Below are 18,030 nucleotides of genomic sequence, written 5' to 3' on the forward strand. Positions count from 1 at the left end.
TTTAAAAATAAATATTTTTAAATGATTAAAGACAAGAGAAGACATTTTTAAGTTGCATTAAATAAAAAAGAAAAGCCCATATAAAGAAAGAGAAAGCAGATTTGATAATGTACCAAACTGAACTTCTAGAAATAAAATCAATAGTCATTGAAATAGAAAACTGTATGGAAAAAACCCCCAACTATATGGATAGAATTAACAGCAGATTAAACACAGTCAAAGAGAATATTAATGAGGTGGAAGTCAGAATTGGGAAATTATCCAGAATATAGCACACACAGAGGAAAAAAAGTACTGAGAGGAAAATAATTGTCAATTTCAACTTCTACATTGCTAAATTTTCATTCAAGAAAGAGGGCAAAATAAGACATTTCAGAGACTGAAAGAATTTATCACTACCAGACATTCATTAAAAATATCTGAAGTGTGTGCTTTCAGGAAAAAGAAACTTCAACCTAGAAGGAAGAGTGAGTGAAGAAACAGGTTCACATATGGCCAAATCTAAACCAGTGCTGATGGCTCCACAGTGAGAATAACAATGAAAAACATTAATTTGGAGGTGAAATGGCAGGGATGGGAACCTAGAGGATGAGAGAAATGATTGCAGCTAAAGCGTTCTAGTCTTATCATTACACAGAAAAGAGATAGAGACAGTAAATGACTTTAGAACTTGTTAATTATGCATGTTGAAAATTTAAGTGTATTTATGAAAGTGATAGGCAATGCATACTTTCCAAACCAATGGAAGTTGAGGGAAAGGGAATTATAGAATACTCGATCCATCCAATTCAGGACAGAAAGGGAGAAAAAAGAAGCATAGAGAGAAAAGGTAGACAATACAAAGTAAGACGGTAAAAATGAATTAAAGCATATCATCAAACATAATAAACACACCATTAAAGGTTTAAAACTGTAAAATTGATTTAAAAAATCTAGCTACACAGACTGTACATCAAATTCATGCCTAAGATATAAGGAACATAATGGAAAAAGATATATGAGGTCAACACTCACACACAAAAAGGACTGTAGTATACTAATTGGTGGAAAAAACAAAATTAAGGCCAAAAGCGTGATTAGGGATAATGAGGGGTACTGTATAATGACAAAAAGAATAATTTATCAGGAGGCTATAACAACTCTAAAGCTGTTAACAGTTAAAAATAGTCTCAAAACATTTAAAACCCAAACTGGCAAATTTCACGGAGAGACCGCTAAAATCACTATCATAGCAGTGAGATTTTAACCCACTTCTCTTGGTAATTTATAAATCAAGTAGATGCAAAATTAGAAAAGGCATAGACTACTGTAATAATGCAATTAACAAGCTTGATATAATGGAGATTATATGTCCCCATGCATCCAACAATTCCTATTAAACAGGAAACTTTCAGGGCATGTATACCACTATAAAGAAAGTCTTCACAAAATCCCCAAAGATCGGTATTATGCAGACCTCCTCCTTCTCCCACCATAATGCAATAAAATGAGAAATCAGCAACCAAAGTTTAGTCTTCCCTCCAAAAAACCTAGTATACATTTGAAAATGTAGGGGCGCCTGGGTGAAGTGTCTGACTCTTGATTTCAGCTCAGGTCATGATCTAGGGTTCATAAGTTTTAGCCCCAAGTTGGGCTCTGCATTGATAGGGTGGCTCCTGCTTGGGATTCTCTCTTTCTTCCTGTTCTTCCCCAATTTATGATCTTTCTCTTTAAAATCAATAAAAATGCAATTTTAAGTAAGTAAGTAAGTAAGTAAGTAAGTAAATAAATAAATAAATAAAATAAAAAATGGGGGGCATCTAGCTGGCTCAGATCAGTGGAGCATGCAACTCTTCATCTCAGAGTTGTGAGTCCAAGCCCCATGTTGGGTGCAGAGATTACTTAAAAAGTAAAAAAAAATCTTGGGGTGCCTGGGTGGCTCACTTGGTTGAGCATCCAGCTCTCGATTTCAGCTCAGGTTATGATACCACAGTTCGTGGGTTTGAGCCCCGTATCGGGCTCTGTGCTGACAGTGCAGAGCCTGCTTGGGATTCTCTTACCCTTTCTCTGCCCCTCCCTCCGTCTCTCTCTTTCTCAAAATAAATAAGTAAACATTAAAAAAAAGAAAATGTAAGTGAGCATACTTTCAGCAATTCCCAAGCCAAAAAAATAATTGATATTATAAGATCAGAACAACATGAAATTAAAAATACTACTTATCAAGACTTAAGGGACATAACTAAAGCGGCACTTGGAAATGGACAACCTTACATGCTTATTGTGAGAAAAGAGAGAGACTAAATGTTGAGTTAAATATCCACTCAAAAATTGGAAAGAGTCATAACACAATAAAAAAGTAGAGAAATATAACAGAATAAAACAAAATAGAAAATAGAGATGATTAGCAAAATAAAAAAAAAAAAACAACTGATTCTTTAGAAATAGCTTGTATTCCCAGAAATTAAAGTGAACAAATCAGACTCAGGATGAAATGGAACCTAAATATACTGATAGACATTAAATAACTAGAAGCAATAAAAAACCTACCCACAAAAAATACACCAGATCCAGACAGTTTTACAGTCAACTCAACATTCAGGGGCTCCTGCCTCATGTGTCCTGTGCTGGAGTCTGGGAGAGGGTCTGATGTGAAAACAGAAAGGTGGGTGTGAAGAGCCTGTGGGTTGAAGCTTTTATTTCTCCACTCGGCAGATATACGCTGCACATCTGTGGGGCACCAGGCACTATTCCAGGGCTGTGGACACACCAGTGAACCACAGGAGCCTATGTTCTCATAGGGCAAGACAGACACTAAACAGGAAGGAGTATGTTAGAAGAGGTGCTGCGGAAGAAAGAGTAGCTCAGAGGAAGGGGCGCAGCAGTGAGGGGAAGGAGGGTACACCGAAGAGAAGGGCAGTCAGTGGAGGGCTATGAACAGAACACCCCACCAAGTTGTCATGGAAACCAAGGGGGAGTCTGGGGAGCTGGGAGAGGGCCCCACAGGAGGGCAGGGTTGGGATTTGGAAGCGGGCGCCAGGAGTGCAAAAGGAGGGAGGGGCACAGCCGAGCTGAAAGGAGGCAAAAAAACTTTGTCAGGAGAGGAGCCTACCCCAAAGGCCAGGAAGCTGTGGACCACCAATGCTGGAGGGGGCTTAAGAATGTCAGGGTTTGGAGTTTCAAGTCAGAGGTGACAGATGATTGATGTTTGGGAGGCATCATGTGTGGTGATGGGAGCATGTGTGGTGGAAGTGGGGGACGGGAGGCGGCATGGTTGTGGGCAGGGGCCCATACCAGAGTGAGTCTGCCCCGTGCCAGGCATTGGTCCAGGCACTTTGCCTACATGAATTCCCCCAGGCCTTATGAGGCCTGTTTTGCATCTGAATATGTGTGGTGGGAGAATGTGGGAAAAATATCTTTCTGGAATCTTGGTCTGGATGGAAGGAGTGGGAAGCAGAGGGCCATAGGCCTGGTGACCCCTCACCTTCAAGGACAGACATAGGCGCGCAGAGGGGCTCGGCTGGGCTGTGGAGGGGGGGCAGTGGCAGGCAAAGGGTGGCCCTGCCTGAGAGGTGGAGTCAGGTGGAACCCCGGGCTGCTCGGGAGTCTAGGGGAGGTGGTGAGGGGCCTGGTTCTTTTATTCTCAACGAAATGAAGGGCAAAGACACCCACTGTCCTTTGCCTTCCTTCTCGATAAACCCATCATGTTGCGGGGATGGAAGGACATAATGTGGGTAACGTGCTTCTGGGTATTGTTATTTTTGCTGTTTGCTGGGGTGGTGGCAGAGCTGGGGGGATGTGCAGGCTTGGAATTCATTCACTTTGTGCCCACCCTAAGTGCCAGGCACTTTGTGGAACCAGCACAGAACTGAGCAAGGCTCTGGTATCTCCCGGGCAGTGCCAGGCCCAGCCGAGCCTGGAGACCATAAATCTGTTGGTTGCTGATCAGCAGATATGAGGTTTTCTCCCCAAAGGTTTGATGGCCATGGTGCAGGACTAGAGTGGGACTCACCCTGGGCAGTAGGTTGGTAGAGGGAGGCCTGGGAGGGGCTCCTGTGAAGTCCAGGTTGGGTGGGCATGGTGGCAGGGCCAGTACAGAGGTCTGGGGCTGCTCCTCTTGGGCTCCTTCCTTCATCCACCCAGAACTAAGGGCTCTGCTGAGCATGTTCATGGCCTAGCAGCCAGCCACAGCAGGATGAAAGGCTGGGAGCAGGAGTGAGGGCAGGTGGGGGTTGTGGTGGGAGGGCTGGGGAGGGCAGGGTGGGCAGGAATTGTGGGCCTGGATTGCTTGGTGGTGGGGGGTGGGGTGGGGCAGGAAGATAGTGGAGACAGGAGAGGGGCTGGGAAGCATTAGTTTCCTCTCTCCAGGGCTGGGCCACAGGAAATCCAACCCTCGCGCTTCCCAAGGTGCTTCCTGAAGATAAAAAGTAGGCTTCTGACGGCCCCTTCCTGCTCCCCCCTTTCCCCAGCCCTCCCATCCTGCCCCCAGCCCCCAGGGGACCATCAGCTCTAGCACTCAGGCCAGACCAGTGGCCTTGGGAAGAGCCTGGACAGGGGGGTGGGAGGTCTGGGCATCCTGGGGCCACACTTCCGGGCAGCGTGGGTCCGCCCAGGCTTGAGGAGAAAGCAGGACCGACCCACAGACAGCGCTGGATCCTGCTCTGTGGGGTCAGTGGGGAGTCCAGGGAGGCAGAGATTTTTCCTAAAGGGGTAGTAGATGGAAGAGGAGAGAGCCAAGGCTTGTCCTGGGGAAGAAGGCCTTGCTCTGGCTTGATCAGAGACTGTTCTGGGGGCAGAGAGGTGGGTATTGGTGGGGAGGGGGCTTTGTGGTGGGAGACAGTGGTTAAGGTGGCTCTGTAAAGAGGGGGTCTGTTCTTGGAGGGGTGCCATGCACTGCTCCTGTGGGGTCAGGAGGTTTCCAAGTTGTGGTGGGGAGGAGTAGGGAGGTTTTCTGTGTGTGTGTGTGTGTGTGTGTGGGGGGGGGGGGTTCATTCAAGTTTATTCCTGGGAGGCTCAGGGGATCTAAGGCTGTTGTTCTTGGAGAAGGTTTGGAGAGGCTGGTGGGGGGTGGTGGGGTGCGGGCAGGGTCTCTTTCCACCAGGGAACAGAGGGTATGCCCATGTTTGGTTGTTCTGTGAACATAATCAAGTCTGTTCAGTGAAAGGGTGAACAGTTCGGCTATGGGGGTCAGGGCCTGCTCTTTGGGGGCATGGCCAAGGCATGTTGGGGAGTTCTATGGAATCAGGAGCTGTTTCTCCGGAGATCAGGGATATTTCTACATTTAGGGGCTGCTCTTTGCTCTCGGGGGTCTTGGGGGCACAGGTTTTGCAGCACTGGGGTAGTTTTGGGAGGCTTATCAGTGTTGGGGGGGTGCCATGCTCCAATGGGGCGGTGGTGCCTGAGCTAGTTTCTTGACTGCGCTCCCCTCTTCTCCGCCCACTCATCACCCCCTCCCGCGTTGCCACGACAACGTGTAAAACTAAAATTCACTTTCCCGTCGCAGGTGGAGACTAGTAGCGCCCCCTCCCCTAAGCCTGTCCTCATAGGTCGCGCCCCCATCCTGTCGTCGCTAAGGTGACGGGGAGGGGGCGACAGGCATTGGATCTAGGCAGACCAGGGGGCCTGGAGAGTGGGGAGGAGGAAAGGCGGCCTCGGAGTCCGGAGCGAACTCCCCAAACTCGGCTGGGGATGCGGGAAGCCGCGCTGAACACTGTTCAGCGTGGTCGTAAGGGTTAAGTCGGAGGGTTAATTGGCTCCGACCATGGAAGAGCCCTTGGTCCCTCCCTGGCCCCGATGTCTCCTCCGTCTAACCCCCCAAGCCTGGGGCAAGGCTGGTCACCGTCTCCCCCGGGCCTTGAGTGGGGTGGAGAGGTCGGTAGAATGGGGGGGACGCTGCCACCCCCGGAAATTAATTCTCCCGTTTTTTCTCTCCCTTTCCTGCCTCGTCTCTGGTCCTTGTGCCCAACGCGGACCCCACCCCAGCTTCAGGACCCCCTCCTCTCCGAATCTTCTTCGGTGGTCCGCGGATGCTCGCCCGCAGCCGAAGGGCGGCGCGGCCCTCGCGGTTCAGCCACTCCCCCCACGCCGAGGCCTAGGATTTCCCGCCCCCCCCCCCCCCCCGCCAGCGAGCAGCCCCCAGGGCCCCCGCCCTGTGGGGCGGCCCAGGCCCTCCGCACGACCCCTCCCACCTCACCCCAGGACCGGCACTGTCCCCCTCGCCCCCGGTCCCCGACTGGCCCCGAGCCCTCCCGGCCCCCGCCTCCGGCGCAGCCCCCTAGCCACCCCCGCTTCCCTCCCGGCTCAGGCCCCCTCCCCCCGCCGCCCCCGCCCCCGGGGAAGGCAGGCGCCGCGCGGAGCCGGGGCCGATGCAGCTGAGCCGCGCCGCCGCCGCCGCCGCCGCCGCCCCTGCGGAGCCCTCGGCGCAGCTGTCCCCCGCGCCGGCCCCGGCCCCGGCCCCCCCCGGTCCCCTCCCGCGTAGCGCGGCCGACGGGGCTCCGGCGGGGGGGAAGGGGGGGCCGGGGAGCCGCGCGGAGGCCCCGTGCGCTCCGCTCCCGGCCGCGAGCCTCCCGGGCCCCGGCCGGGGCGCGGGCACGGGCGCGGGGATGGACGGCCCCGGGGCCAGCGCCGTGGTCGTGCGCGTCGGCATCCCGGACCTGCAGCAGACGGTAAGCCCCACCGCCCCGTCCCGGTAGCGCCCCCGCCGTCCTCGCCCAGCCCCCCCCCCCCTTTACACCCACCCCACTCCCCCACCGCGCGCTCCGAGGCGGGCGCGGGAGACCCCAGGCCCGCGGCTACTCACCCCTCCCCCGCCGCCTCCGCGGAGACCCTCCCCACCGGTCGGGCGGGGGCGGGTCCCGGGGAAGCACCGCCCTCGGGGCGGGTCCTCGCCCGCCGGCCGCGGAGGCGCGGGGTCCGCGGCTTGGGCTCGGGAGCCCGGGACTCCTGCGTGGGGGGTGGGGGGGAGTTGGGGTGGGGGGGGGGTCGGGGGGGCTCCCGGGACCCGGTGCTCTGCGCGGGGTCGGGCCGGGCCGCGCTCACGAGCTCGCTCCGCTGCAGAAGTGCCTGCGCCTGGACCCGGCCGCCCCCGTGTGGGCCGCCAAGCAACGCGTGCTCTGCGCCCTCAACCACAGCCTCCAGGACGCGCTCAACTACGGGCTCTTCCAGCCGCCCTCCCGGGGCCGCGCAGGCAAGTTCCTGGACGAGGAGCGGCTCTTGCAGGAGTACCCGCCCAACCTGGACACGCCCCTGCCCTACCTGGAGGTGAGCGGCGGGCAGGGGCGCGCGCAGGGCACCACCACAGGGTTCCGTGGCAGGAGCAGCGAAGGGCACGGTAGCGACGGACGCGGACGGGAAGAGTTAGTGTGGAGCGGTGTGTGTGTGCGGGGCGGGGGTGGGAGGCTGTGTGTGGCCAGCGCAGTGAGCGGTACGTGCAGTGTGTGTGCGGTGCGCAGTGTGGTGTGTGTAGCGTGTGAGGTGCGAGCCTTGTGTGTGGTGTGCAGTCAGCATCTGTGCGTCGGGGGCACACCGTGGTTCTGCAGAGTGGGGTGTGAGTGTGCAGAGCGGTGTGTAGAGTGAGCCGGAGCGTTACCTGTACGCACGTCTGCCCCCTCCCCTTCCAGGGGGGGGGTCTCTGAAGGCAGACCTGGTCATAATGGAAAGGATATTGTATGCACCGTCAGGCATGGGGACACAGGCTTGTAGTTTGGGGCGGTGGTGGCAAGTGCCATGAACATTAAAATATGCATTATGGTGGCTGAGCACGAAGTGGCTTGGCCTTTTTGGTGTCACAGGGAAATAGGGTTTGTTCTCCTCAGAGAGGACATATCTAGGAAGGTAAGCCTGGAATCAGGTCTTGGAAGAGGAGCGGGATTTTCCAGGGGATCCTGGGGATGGGAATGAGAGGCAAAGGGTGGTGCAGGACAGCAGGCATTCATCCCATCTGAACTTGGGGTTGGCTCTGTGTCACTGGCAGCATGAGCTTTGTGTGGCTGGCAGGGTGAGTAAGCAGGGCTTGGTTTTGTTGGTGCATTTGCTCACTCAGCCCAGGTGAGTGCCTTTTCTCTGCCTTTTTTTTTCACCTGAGCAGTTTCGATACAAGAGGCGAGTTTATGCCCAGAACCTCATCGATGATAAGCAGTTTGCAAAGCTTCACACAAAGGTAAGGAGGCAGTCACAGAGAAGGGACTCCAGAGTTACCTCCTGACCCCCACGAGCAGTGTTCTCTTCACCCCAGCCTTGGCTGGATTTCGTGATATTGAAAATGTCCTTTAACAATTCTCGAGAGCCCTCCTTCTGCTCCTAGCACCCTCCACCCTGGCTGGGGGCTGAGCACAGTCTCTCTAGCTTGCCTCAGTCTGTTTTCTCCTGTGTCAGGGGTCCACAGCATGTGCTGGGGCTGCTGGAGGGCTGGGTGCAGCTGTTGTGTGGGTGGTCTGGTGATGGGCTCAAGTCAGATCAGATTCTGGCTGACCCCTCTGGTGGGCTCCTGCGGGGTGGTGGTGGTGGGATATGACAGGGCATGGTGTCTTGGTGGGAGCCTGGGCGGGGTGAAAATGAACAAGCACCAACCAATGTTCTCATTTAGGGGAACCGGGAGGGGATGGGGAGAACAAGGGGCCTAGCACTTAGTGGTCGCCCAGTGCTGGGCACTAATAATTGGGCATCTCATTGATTTTCTCCTGGGAGGGACTATTATTATCCCACTTCCCAGATGAAGATACGGAGTCCCAGAGAAGTGAAGTGACTTGCTCACAGGTGTGCAGACAGTGAAGCTGGGGCTGAACCCAGGTCTGTTTGACTCTGGGTCCCTGTGCCTAGGCACACTTGCTGGGCACCATTGCTAGGTAGGCCTGACCCTGAATATTCTCTGAGGGGCACCTCACTGCCTTCTCTGAATGTAGGAGAGGCAGTGTGGGTGCCGCAGCCCCTACCCACAGGCCGACTCTCTCAGCTCCCACCTCAGGCTCCAGTGACCAGCGGACATTTGCTTTCTGGACACTTCATTGACAATCTCTGGAGCCTGTCTCCTTCTAGGAGAAGGATCTGAGCACTATCACCCCTGCGTCCCAAGGACCCCTCTGTGACCCTGGGGCCTCCATGCCAGGTCTCTCTGCTGCCCCTGGGGCACACAGGGGTCAGGGGCCATGACTCCGGCTGGGCAGAGACTGTGGTGGAAAGGTCTCCCTCTCTCTCCACTCACCCCAGTGTGACCCTGTCGCTCTGGGTTCCTCCCAAAGTGGTTACCTCTCCTCTAAAACTGTCCCAAGCAACCCCTAGGACATTGGTGACTATTGGCCTCCGGTGAGTCCCACTTGTTTTTAGAGCGAGTTTCAACTCCTTGCCCCAGGCCCGTACTTCTACCTGCCTGGCCTCTGACCACCCCCCACCATCATACCATCCACCCCGGGCCTGGCTGAGGTCTCTCCCCTGTCAGGAGCACCTTTCCTCCTGTGTCATTGTCCAGACCCACCTTGGTTCCCATGGTGTCCTCTCCCATTTATGATGTACCCTGATTGTTTTTAGAAGACCTGGCGCCTCCAGCCAGGGCGCCATGCCTTGTGCGTGCAGCATCTGTAGCACAGGCCTCAGTGGGGCTTTTGATGAGTGAATTTTGCTGAGTGAATTGATGCATGACTAGGTGAATGAATGAAAGGCAGTCAAAGTCATGTCACAGGAGGGGCCGCTTATGGGTGGGGAAGGGCCTCTGGGGCGGCGGTCTGCCTTTGCGTGATCTCATGAGGAAGAAGGAGCAGGCTACCTTGGGGGTGATGGGGACTTGGGGGTGACAGGGACATGGGCTGTGGTGAGGGTAGCTCCTGCCTGGGAGCCTTGGGCTGTTCCGGGCTGGGCAGGTTGGGGCACCAGGGCTGGGGGGAGGAGCCAGGGGTGAGGTTGGGGTAGGGAACTCTCAGGGGGGCATGGCCAGGGCAACGTGGCCTTGATGAGGGGCCGGGTGGGCTGAGACTAATCATTGCAGTGGGTGTGGGGTGCAGGGAGGGACCTCAAGCAGCAGGAGGGCCTGGTTGAGCTGGGAAGGGCCATGGTGGGGGTGTAGGGCTTGAGGTGGTATGAGGGGCGACAAGGTCATGATGTAGGGTGACAGGTCAGACTGGGGGCATGGGGCAGTAGATGCTCCACAGGTGGCCTGAGGCCTCCTGGTGGAAGGTGGGTGACAGAAGATAGTAGCTGTGGGGCCGGGCTGACTGGGATGGCTGCGTGTTCCAGGCAAACCTGAAGAAGTTCATGGACTACGTCCAGCTGCACAGCACGGACAAGGTAGCCCGCTTACTGGACAAGGGGCTGGACCCCAATTTCCACGATCCTGACTCAGGAGGTAAGAAGCAGAGCAGGAAGGGGCATGGCCTTGGAATGGTTGGGGCCTTAATCTTCATCTGTCCCTTGAACCCAGAGTGTCCTCTGAGCCTTGCAGCCCAGCTGGACAACGCCACGGACCTGCTGAAGGTGTTGAGGAACGGTGGTGCTCACTTGGATTTCCGCACCCGCGATGGGCTCACTGCCGTGCACTGTGCCACACGCCAGCGGAATGCCGCAGCTCTGACGGTCAGTGTGGGTGGGGCCCTGGCCTGGAGGGGCACGTGGCCCAGCAGGGGGAGGAAGCTGGGCCCCGCATGAATGCTGAGGCTCCTTGCCCTCAGACTCTGCTGGACCTGGGCGCTTCGCCTGACTACAAGGACAGCCGCGGCCTGACGCCCTTGTACCACAGTGCCCTGGGGGGCGGGGATGCCCTCTGCTGCGAGCTGCTCCTTCACGACCATGCTCAGCTGGGGACCACTGATGAGAACGGCTGGCAGGAGATCCATCAGGTAGGCAGGGAGTGTGAAGGTGGGGAGTGTCTGCCTCTGTCTGGGGGTAAGGGTGAAGCTCCCGGCTCCGTCAGGGAGTGGGGAGGGGGGTTTCCCGGCCCTATCTGTAGGATTGAGGGTCCTCTCTGTTGCTCTGTTCGGGGACCCAACAGCACCTCCCTCATCCCCCAGGCCTGCCGCTTTGGGCACGTGCAGCACCTGGAACACCTGCTGTTCTATGGAGCTGACATGGGGGCTCAGAACGCCTCAGGAAACACAGCGCTGCACATCTGTGCCCTCTATAACCAGGTGTGACTACATGTGTATACGTGCATGTGTGTATACAGGTGCCCCGGTACAGTGCTTACGTGTGGACGCGTGTTGGGTCCCGTGTCCTACTTCCTGAGTGCATGTCCTGTGTCCTGCCGTGAGCTGTGGCCTCGTAGGCCTATGTGTGCACATCTGTTCCCAAACAAACAAGTCACATGTGTGAGTTGTGTACATCCGGGCTTTCTGGGTCAAGTGGACTTGTGTGTGTCGTGTGTACCTGATCTGCCAATGCCTATGCTATGCGCATGTGCACGGGACGTGGAGGTGTGGGTGTATGTGCCCTGCACCCCCGCTGTGCCCTGGTGTGTGTGCATGCTGTTGTATCCTGACCCCACCCCTCCAGCTGCCCGGTTGTGACCCCCACTCCGGCCCTCCCAACAGGAAAGCTGTGCTCGAGTCCTACTTTTCCGTGGAGCTAACAAGGATGTCCGCAATTACAATAGCCAGACAGCCTTCCAGGTACAAGAGTGATTTATAGGAACATGAGGCTGACCGCTGGGTGTCTGTCTCTGCGTGACTTGATCTCTCTGGGCCTTGGTTCTTCCCCTGTAAGGCAATAGCAGAGCTCTCACTCCAGGATTGGCCCAGGGTGAGGTAGAGGAAGAGGGTGGGCCAGTGCAGTGCCCAGTTCACGGTGGGGGGAGGGCTTCACTGTGGTTGGTTTCCTTGTCTTCCTTCCAGGGAGAGAGGAGGGTCATAGGGCTCTGGGGTCAGGGGAAAACCAGTGTGGGCTTGACCTGCCAGAAACAGGCAGGGTACAGAGGCCAAACCAGGGGTGAGAGGATTGGTTCCAGTCCCTGACTTAATTCAGGTGATGTTTCTGAGCCCCTTCTCCAGTTGGGTTTGGTTCTTGGCACTGGGATGACCACATGGGTGGGTCTCTGTATGACCTGGAGTTTGTGGGTGGGGGAGACTTTTGGACCATGGAGAGAGCTGGGATTCTCTTCTCAGCGAATGTGAGGGCCTTCAGAGGTCTTGTCAGAGATGTGAGGAGAACAAGTAGGTCCTCCCTGGGCATCAAGTCAGGGGGCAGATGCAGTAGCAGAAGAACCTGGTAGGTTTGAAGGAGTCTGGAAGGGCCTGTTAGGTGACTAGATGCAGGGGAGGGGGAACAGAAGACGGAGGGTAGCAGGTGTGAGGCCATGGCTGACACTTGTGCACTGGTGTGTGCGGAGGGGCCATGATGAGGATCACTGGGGTGACCTGTAGGCCCGGACTGTCCTAGTTTTAGCTCTGAAAGTTTCATGTCCCAGGAAACCTCTCAGTCCTAGGCAGAATAGGGTGGTGGGTTAGACAGGGGCCACAGTCTGAGCCTGGGGACCCCAACCAAGGAAGATCCCACACAGCAGCCCAGGCAGAATGCACAGGGGCCGAGGGGGGCAGGTTTGGCATCCCTGAGCCCCCCCTCGCCCTCCCTCCTCAGGTGGCCATCATCGCAGGGAACTTTGAGCTCGCAGAGGTCATCAAGACCCACAAAGACTCGGATGTTGGTGAGTTCTGCTCAACCCAGGTCCCTGTTGGATGTGGATTTGTGGGGGTTGTTGGGGCTCCCACAGGTACAGGGGTCAGTGGGGATGGTACAGGGGAGCCCTTCATACCCTGAACCTCTTCCTCCCGGCTCTACTTTGGTCAGTGGTCCTGAGGTGTGGGGACTGTGCTGAGGGAGGGGCCTGTGTAGAGTGGACAAAGGGTCTGAATAAGAGTCGAGAGTATGGTTAGGTTGGGGACACTGCTGGGTTTAGGGATCGATTTAGGTTGAGAGTGGGGTTGAAGTTAGGGTCAAGATTCTTCTCCTGTGAGGTCGTACAAAGGGCCAGCAGGGGACATGGGGCAGTGGATCTCAGTCATTGACCCTCAGTGTGTCATTGGTGCCTGGATTAAGAGGCAGTTTAAGTGGCCCATGGCATGCTTCAATATGACAAGATCACGTAAAGAAAACAAAACACAGTGGTGGGGATGTGCTGAGTTCTGAACCAGTATGCCAAGGAGATCCCAGTATATGCCTGACTCATGGTCTCAGTAGGAAAACCAGGAGATGCCACCGGTGGCAGAAGTATGGGCAGGGCCATCACACTGGAGCCTCAGGGAGGTCCCCACCCACTCCCATGTGATGGGTGTGGAGCCGCTCTGGGACCTGTCCTTAGAATCCTGCCTGCTCTATCCTGTGTGAAGTGGCTGGGGCTATGGGAGAGGGTAGGCCTCCCCTCTGGAAAGGCCACCCCTCCAGCTACCTGGCCACAGAGGGGCTCCCTTCTCGGCTCCCTTTGTCCTGGGTGGACCAGGTTTTCCCTCCCATGGTTCTCTGTGGAACACAGACTCCCAAGCTCCCCTTTTTGCGATGGGTGCAGTGTCCTCATTTAAAAAAAAAAATTATAAGTGACGTTGGACAGCAAAAGGCTAGGGTTGGCCTTGGTTCTATTGTGAGGTTACAGTCGGGGCTGGGGTTGAATTTGGACTGGGGTTAAGATTAAGGTCAAATTCGTGTTTAAGAATTCTTCCTTCTGTAGTGTCTTCCCTGAAAAGACCTTCTCAAATGAGGCTTGGTTATGAGCCTGTCATGTCCCAGGCAGGCCAGGGGACCATGATGATGGACCAAGTCTCTAAGAGGGGAGGGGTGGACTCAGCAGCTGCAGAAGCTCAGTGCAGCGAGCATCAGTAGGCGCTTGTTGGAGAAACGGCTGGGCTGATGACGTGGTGGAGAATTTGGGTCCAGGTTCTGGTGGGGAGAGAACCCCGATGAGCTCTGAGGTTTGAATTGGGGACAACAGGCAGAGTGAGGGCTCAGTTATAGTCTGGCTGGGACTGGTAAGTGTTTTGGAGGTAGTTGTTAGCCTGGGAGAACTGTGGTTTGTGGACATGGGGATCCTTTCATATTCTCGTGATTGACCATGGGAGAGCTACTAAGTAAGGCCTCTGTGCCTCAGTTTTTCTTAAGTAAAATATGGTTATTTGCATACCCTTCCTATCTCTGACCTCCTGTGGGATTTGATTCTGTGTGTCGACTCTGGCAGGTGGCCTTGGTCCATCTGACTAGAGGGAGGGGGGTGTCTGGTCCTGACCAAGAGAGAGGAAGGCTCCAGCTGCCTCTCATTTTCCTGATGTGGACAGAGATGCTAGGGCCCCTAGGGTCACCGTTACTACGATTTACTGTCTGGCTGGCCCAGAGTGCGATCACCTGCTTTGCGTTGGGCACACTGTTGCTGAGCTGATGTACAGAGCAGGCAGCCATACCTGTTAGTCCCTGTGTGGGCACTGGCTTTGCTGGCCACGTACCCTAACCTGCTCAGGCATCACATGTATGCTCAAATGGCATAGCCGGATATCCTTGAGTTACAGGTAATATATCCATTAGTATTTGCTATAAGCTTTGTTATCTTAGGCCACTCTCTCAACAACCCCTCAACAAGTGATTATTATTAGTCTGTTTTTACAGAGTTGGTTAAGGGCAGAACCTGTCTTTGGACCTGGGCAATCCAGGGGTTTGTCCTTGTCACTCCTACTCCCTCTGCACACCTTCACTCCAAGGACACTCCCTCAGTGACACTCACAAGTGGCCATGTCTCACCCCAGCTTGGGGACCCTGGGTGGGTCTGCATACAGAAGAGCTGGAGGAAGGCTCTGCCTATCCACCCTCCTTTTTCTTCTCAGGAAAGGAGCCCTAGTGGAGGGTCTGGTAGGCTGGGTCCTGTTACCCTTCAAGGGACGCGACACACTGAAGCCTATTGGCAGGCCTCTAGCCCTTAGACTGATAGGTCTGGGAGCAGTCACCTCTGCCTCCTCACCTCTGTCACCTCAGGCCAACTGAGGGTCCACATTCTCCCCTCCATCTCTCCCATACATGCTTTCAAGGGCAGGTCTCACTGACTTGCTGTCCCATAGTGCCTGAGGGAAGTGCTTCTAATGCTATAGCCAGGAATCTCGTTAAATTTTTTTTTTTTAATGTTTATGTACTTTGAGAGACAGACACAGATGCGGAGAGGGGCAGAGAGAGAGAGGGAGACACAGAATCTGATGGTGGGTGGGGGGAGGAAGTGGGGGGCCCTGAGCTGTCAGCACGGAGTCTGACGCGGGGACGCAGGGCTCAAACTCGTGAACTGAGATCATGACCTGAGCCGAAGTCTGATGCTCAACTGACTGAGCCACCCAGGCACCCCACCAGGGATCTTGTTAAATGTACATTTTGACTCATTGGGTCTGGGCGGAGCCTCAGAGTCTGCATTTCCAATGAGTTTCAGCTCTGAGGTGAGGCTGAGGGTTTGTTGCCCACACTTTGGTAACGGGAGTCTAGAACAGGGCTTGGCCGATGAGACCTTGCAAGCTAAATTCAGCCCACAGTCTGCTTTTTTGTTTGTTTGTTTTGTTTTTAAATTGAGGCTTTAAAATTGAGGATTTAAATTTCATTTAAAGTTGAATTCACACAACATAAAATTAATTATTTTAAGTGGAATTATTCAGTGGTATTTAATATATTCACAGTGTTATACAACCAGATCTATTGAATTTCAAAACATTTTCATCACCCTGAAAAGGAAACCGAGTATACATTAATTATTCCACATTCTCTTCTCTTTTAGTCCCTGTCAACCTTTAACACACACTCTGTCTTTACAGATTGACCTATTCTAGATATTTCATATAAATAGGATCATATAATATGTGACTCTTGGTTTTTGGCCTCTTTCACTTAGCTTGTTTTCAAGCTTCATCCATATTGTAGGATGTATCACTACTTCGTTCTTTTTTATGGCTGAATAATATTCCATCATTTATATTTATAAAATTTTGATTATCCATGCATCCTCCAGCAGGACACTTGGGTTGTTTGTACCTTTCAGCTATCATGAACATTGCTGCTGTGAACATGTGTGAAATATGTTTGAATATCTGTTTTCAGTTATTTGGGGGTTTAAAGTTAGGAGGGAATTGCTGGGCCATATGATAATTCTATATTTAACTTTTTGAGAGACTACCAAATTGTTTTTCATCATTTTACATTCCTACCAGCAACATACGAGAATTCCAAAGTCTTCAAATCTTTGCTAACACTTGTAATCGTCAGTTTTTTTTTTTTTTTTTTTTTTTTAAATTATGGCCACTCTAGTCAGGGTGAAGTAGTATCTCATTGTGGTTTTGATTTGCATTTCCCTAATGGCTAGTGATGTCGAGCATCTTTTCATGTGTTTATTAGCCATTTGTACATTTTCTTTGGAGACTTGTCAAGTCCTTTGCTTATTTTTTAATTGCTCACAGAACAAGTTAGGAAGTTTTCTTTCCTCTTCTAGTTTTTGGAAGAGCTTGAGAAGGATGGGTGTTAATACTTCTTTAAGTGTTTGGTAGAATTCACCAGTGAAGCTGTTTGATGCTGGAATTTTCTTTGTTGCAGGATTAGTGATTGTGGATCCATCTCCTTGCTTGTTATAGGTCTGTTTAGATTTTCTACTTCTTGAGTCAGTTTTGGTAATCTCGGTTTTTCTAGACATATGTTCATCTCATATAAGTTATTTAATTTGTTGACATACAATTGTTCATAGTATTCTTTTTTAATCCTTTTAAATTCTGTAAGATCGGTAGCAGTGCCACAGTTTCACTTCTGATTTTAGTTGATTATGTCCCTCTTCTCTTTTTTCTCTATGCCAGTCTAGCTATAGGTTTGTCAGTTTTGTTGATATTTTCAAAGAAACAACTTTTGTTTTCATTGATTCTCTCTACATTTCTGTTCTCTTTTTCATTTATCTTTGTCTATCCTTATATTTCCTTCCTCTGCTAGATTTGGGTTTTGTTTGCTCCTCTTTTTCTAGTTCCTTAAGATGTGCACTTAGGTTATTGATTTGAGACTTTTATCCTTTTTTGATATAGACGTCCACAGCTATGAATTTCCTTGTTGGCACGGCTTTTGCTGCATCCCAAAAGTTTTGATGTTTTATGTTTTTGCTTTCATTTTCTCAGAGTGTTTTCTAACTCTGAGTTTTCTAACTAAGAGTGTGTTGTTTATTACATATTTGTGAGTTTTTCCGTTTTTTTTTTGTTATTGTTTTTCTTGAATTCTAGCTTCATCCCATTGTGATTGGATAAGATACTTTATGTGATTTCAGTTGTTTAAAATTTATTGAGACTTGTTTTGTGGCCCAACATGTAGTCTATGCCGGAGAATGTTGCATGTGCACTTGAGAATAATGTATATTCTGCTCTTGTTTTCTGTAGTGTTCTAAACACATATCTGTTAGGTCTAATTGGTTCAAGTCTTCTATGTCCTTATTGATTGTCCTTACTGATAGATTGTTCTATACATTATTGAAAGTGGGGTGTTGAAAGTCTTAAATATTATTATAGAACTGTCTATTTCTCCAAATGTGTTAATGTTTATTTCATATATTTTGATGCTCTGTTGTTTGGCACATATATGTTAATAATTGTTAATCTATTTGATGAATTGACACTCTTTTGTCTATATGCAATGTCCTCCGTCCTTGTAACACTTTTTATCTTTAAGTCTGTTTTGTCTGATATAAATGTAGCAACTTAGCTCGCTTAGTTACTATTTACATGAAATATCTTCCTTTATCCTTTTACTTAAACCTACTTGTGTCTTTGGGTCCAAAGTGATTCTTTTGTAAATAGCATATAGTTGGATCATGTTTTTAAAAATCACCATCTGCTTTTTAAATAAAGTTTTATTGGAACTCAGCCACACCCATTTGCTTATATATTGTTTGTGGCTGTTTTTGTGCTAGAGTGGCAATGTTGAGTCCTTGGGACAGAGACTATATGGCTTGCAAAGTCTGAAATAGTTACTATCTGATTCTTTACAGAAGTTTGCCAACCCCTTGTCTAGAACATCTTTTACGGTTTTCCTTGTTAGAGTCACCTATAGATGGTCCAGTATAGCAGTAGTGTAGTGAGATTTATCATATGTGGCCTGTTC

At 51.9% G+C, this 18,030-nt stretch overlaps 1 protein-coding gene across 5 annotated transcripts in view; it reads left to right on the plus strand.

Moving 5' to 3' along the window:
* Positions 1 to 4,513: 4,513 nt before the first annotated feature.
* SHANK3 (SH3 and multiple ankyrin repeat domains 3) overlaps positions 4,514 to 18,030 on the plus strand; it is a 53,101-nt gene continuing 39,584 nt past the window's right edge. For 2 of the 5 annotated variants that reach the window (XM_078449226.2, XM_078449225.2), the window contains exons 1-10: positions 4,525 to 4,776; positions 5,959 to 6,641; positions 7,033 to 7,236; positions 8,063 to 8,134; positions 10,201 to 10,309; positions 10,385 to 10,536; positions 10,632 to 10,799; positions 10,971 to 11,087; positions 11,490 to 11,567; positions 12,532 to 12,598. In XM_078449226.2, coding sequence (XP_078305352.1) covers positions 6,342 to 6,641; positions 7,033 to 7,236; positions 8,063 to 8,134; positions 10,201 to 10,309; positions 10,385 to 10,536; positions 10,632 to 10,799; positions 10,971 to 11,087; positions 11,490 to 11,567; positions 12,532 to 12,598 — 1,267 coding nt within the window. In that variant the 5' untranslated portion in view covers positions 4,525 to 4,776; positions 5,959 to 6,341. Of the gene's footprint in view, positions 4,777 to 5,958; positions 6,642 to 7,032; positions 7,237 to 8,062; positions 8,135 to 10,200; positions 10,310 to 10,384; positions 10,537 to 10,631; positions 10,800 to 10,970; positions 11,088 to 11,489; positions 11,568 to 12,531; positions 12,599 to 18,030 lie in introns of all 5 variants that reach the window. The other 3 variants (XM_078449223.2, XM_078449222.2, XM_078449224.2) reach the window with 3 other exon arrangements.

The sequence above is a fragment of the Panthera onca genome, chromosome B4 (genome assembly GCF_046562875.1).
Source record: "Panthera onca isolate mPanOnc1 chromosome B4, mPanOnc1 haplotype 2, whole genome shotgun sequence".
NCBI classification, from domain to species: Eukaryota; Metazoa; Chordata; class Mammalia; order Carnivora; family Felidae; genus Panthera; species Panthera onca.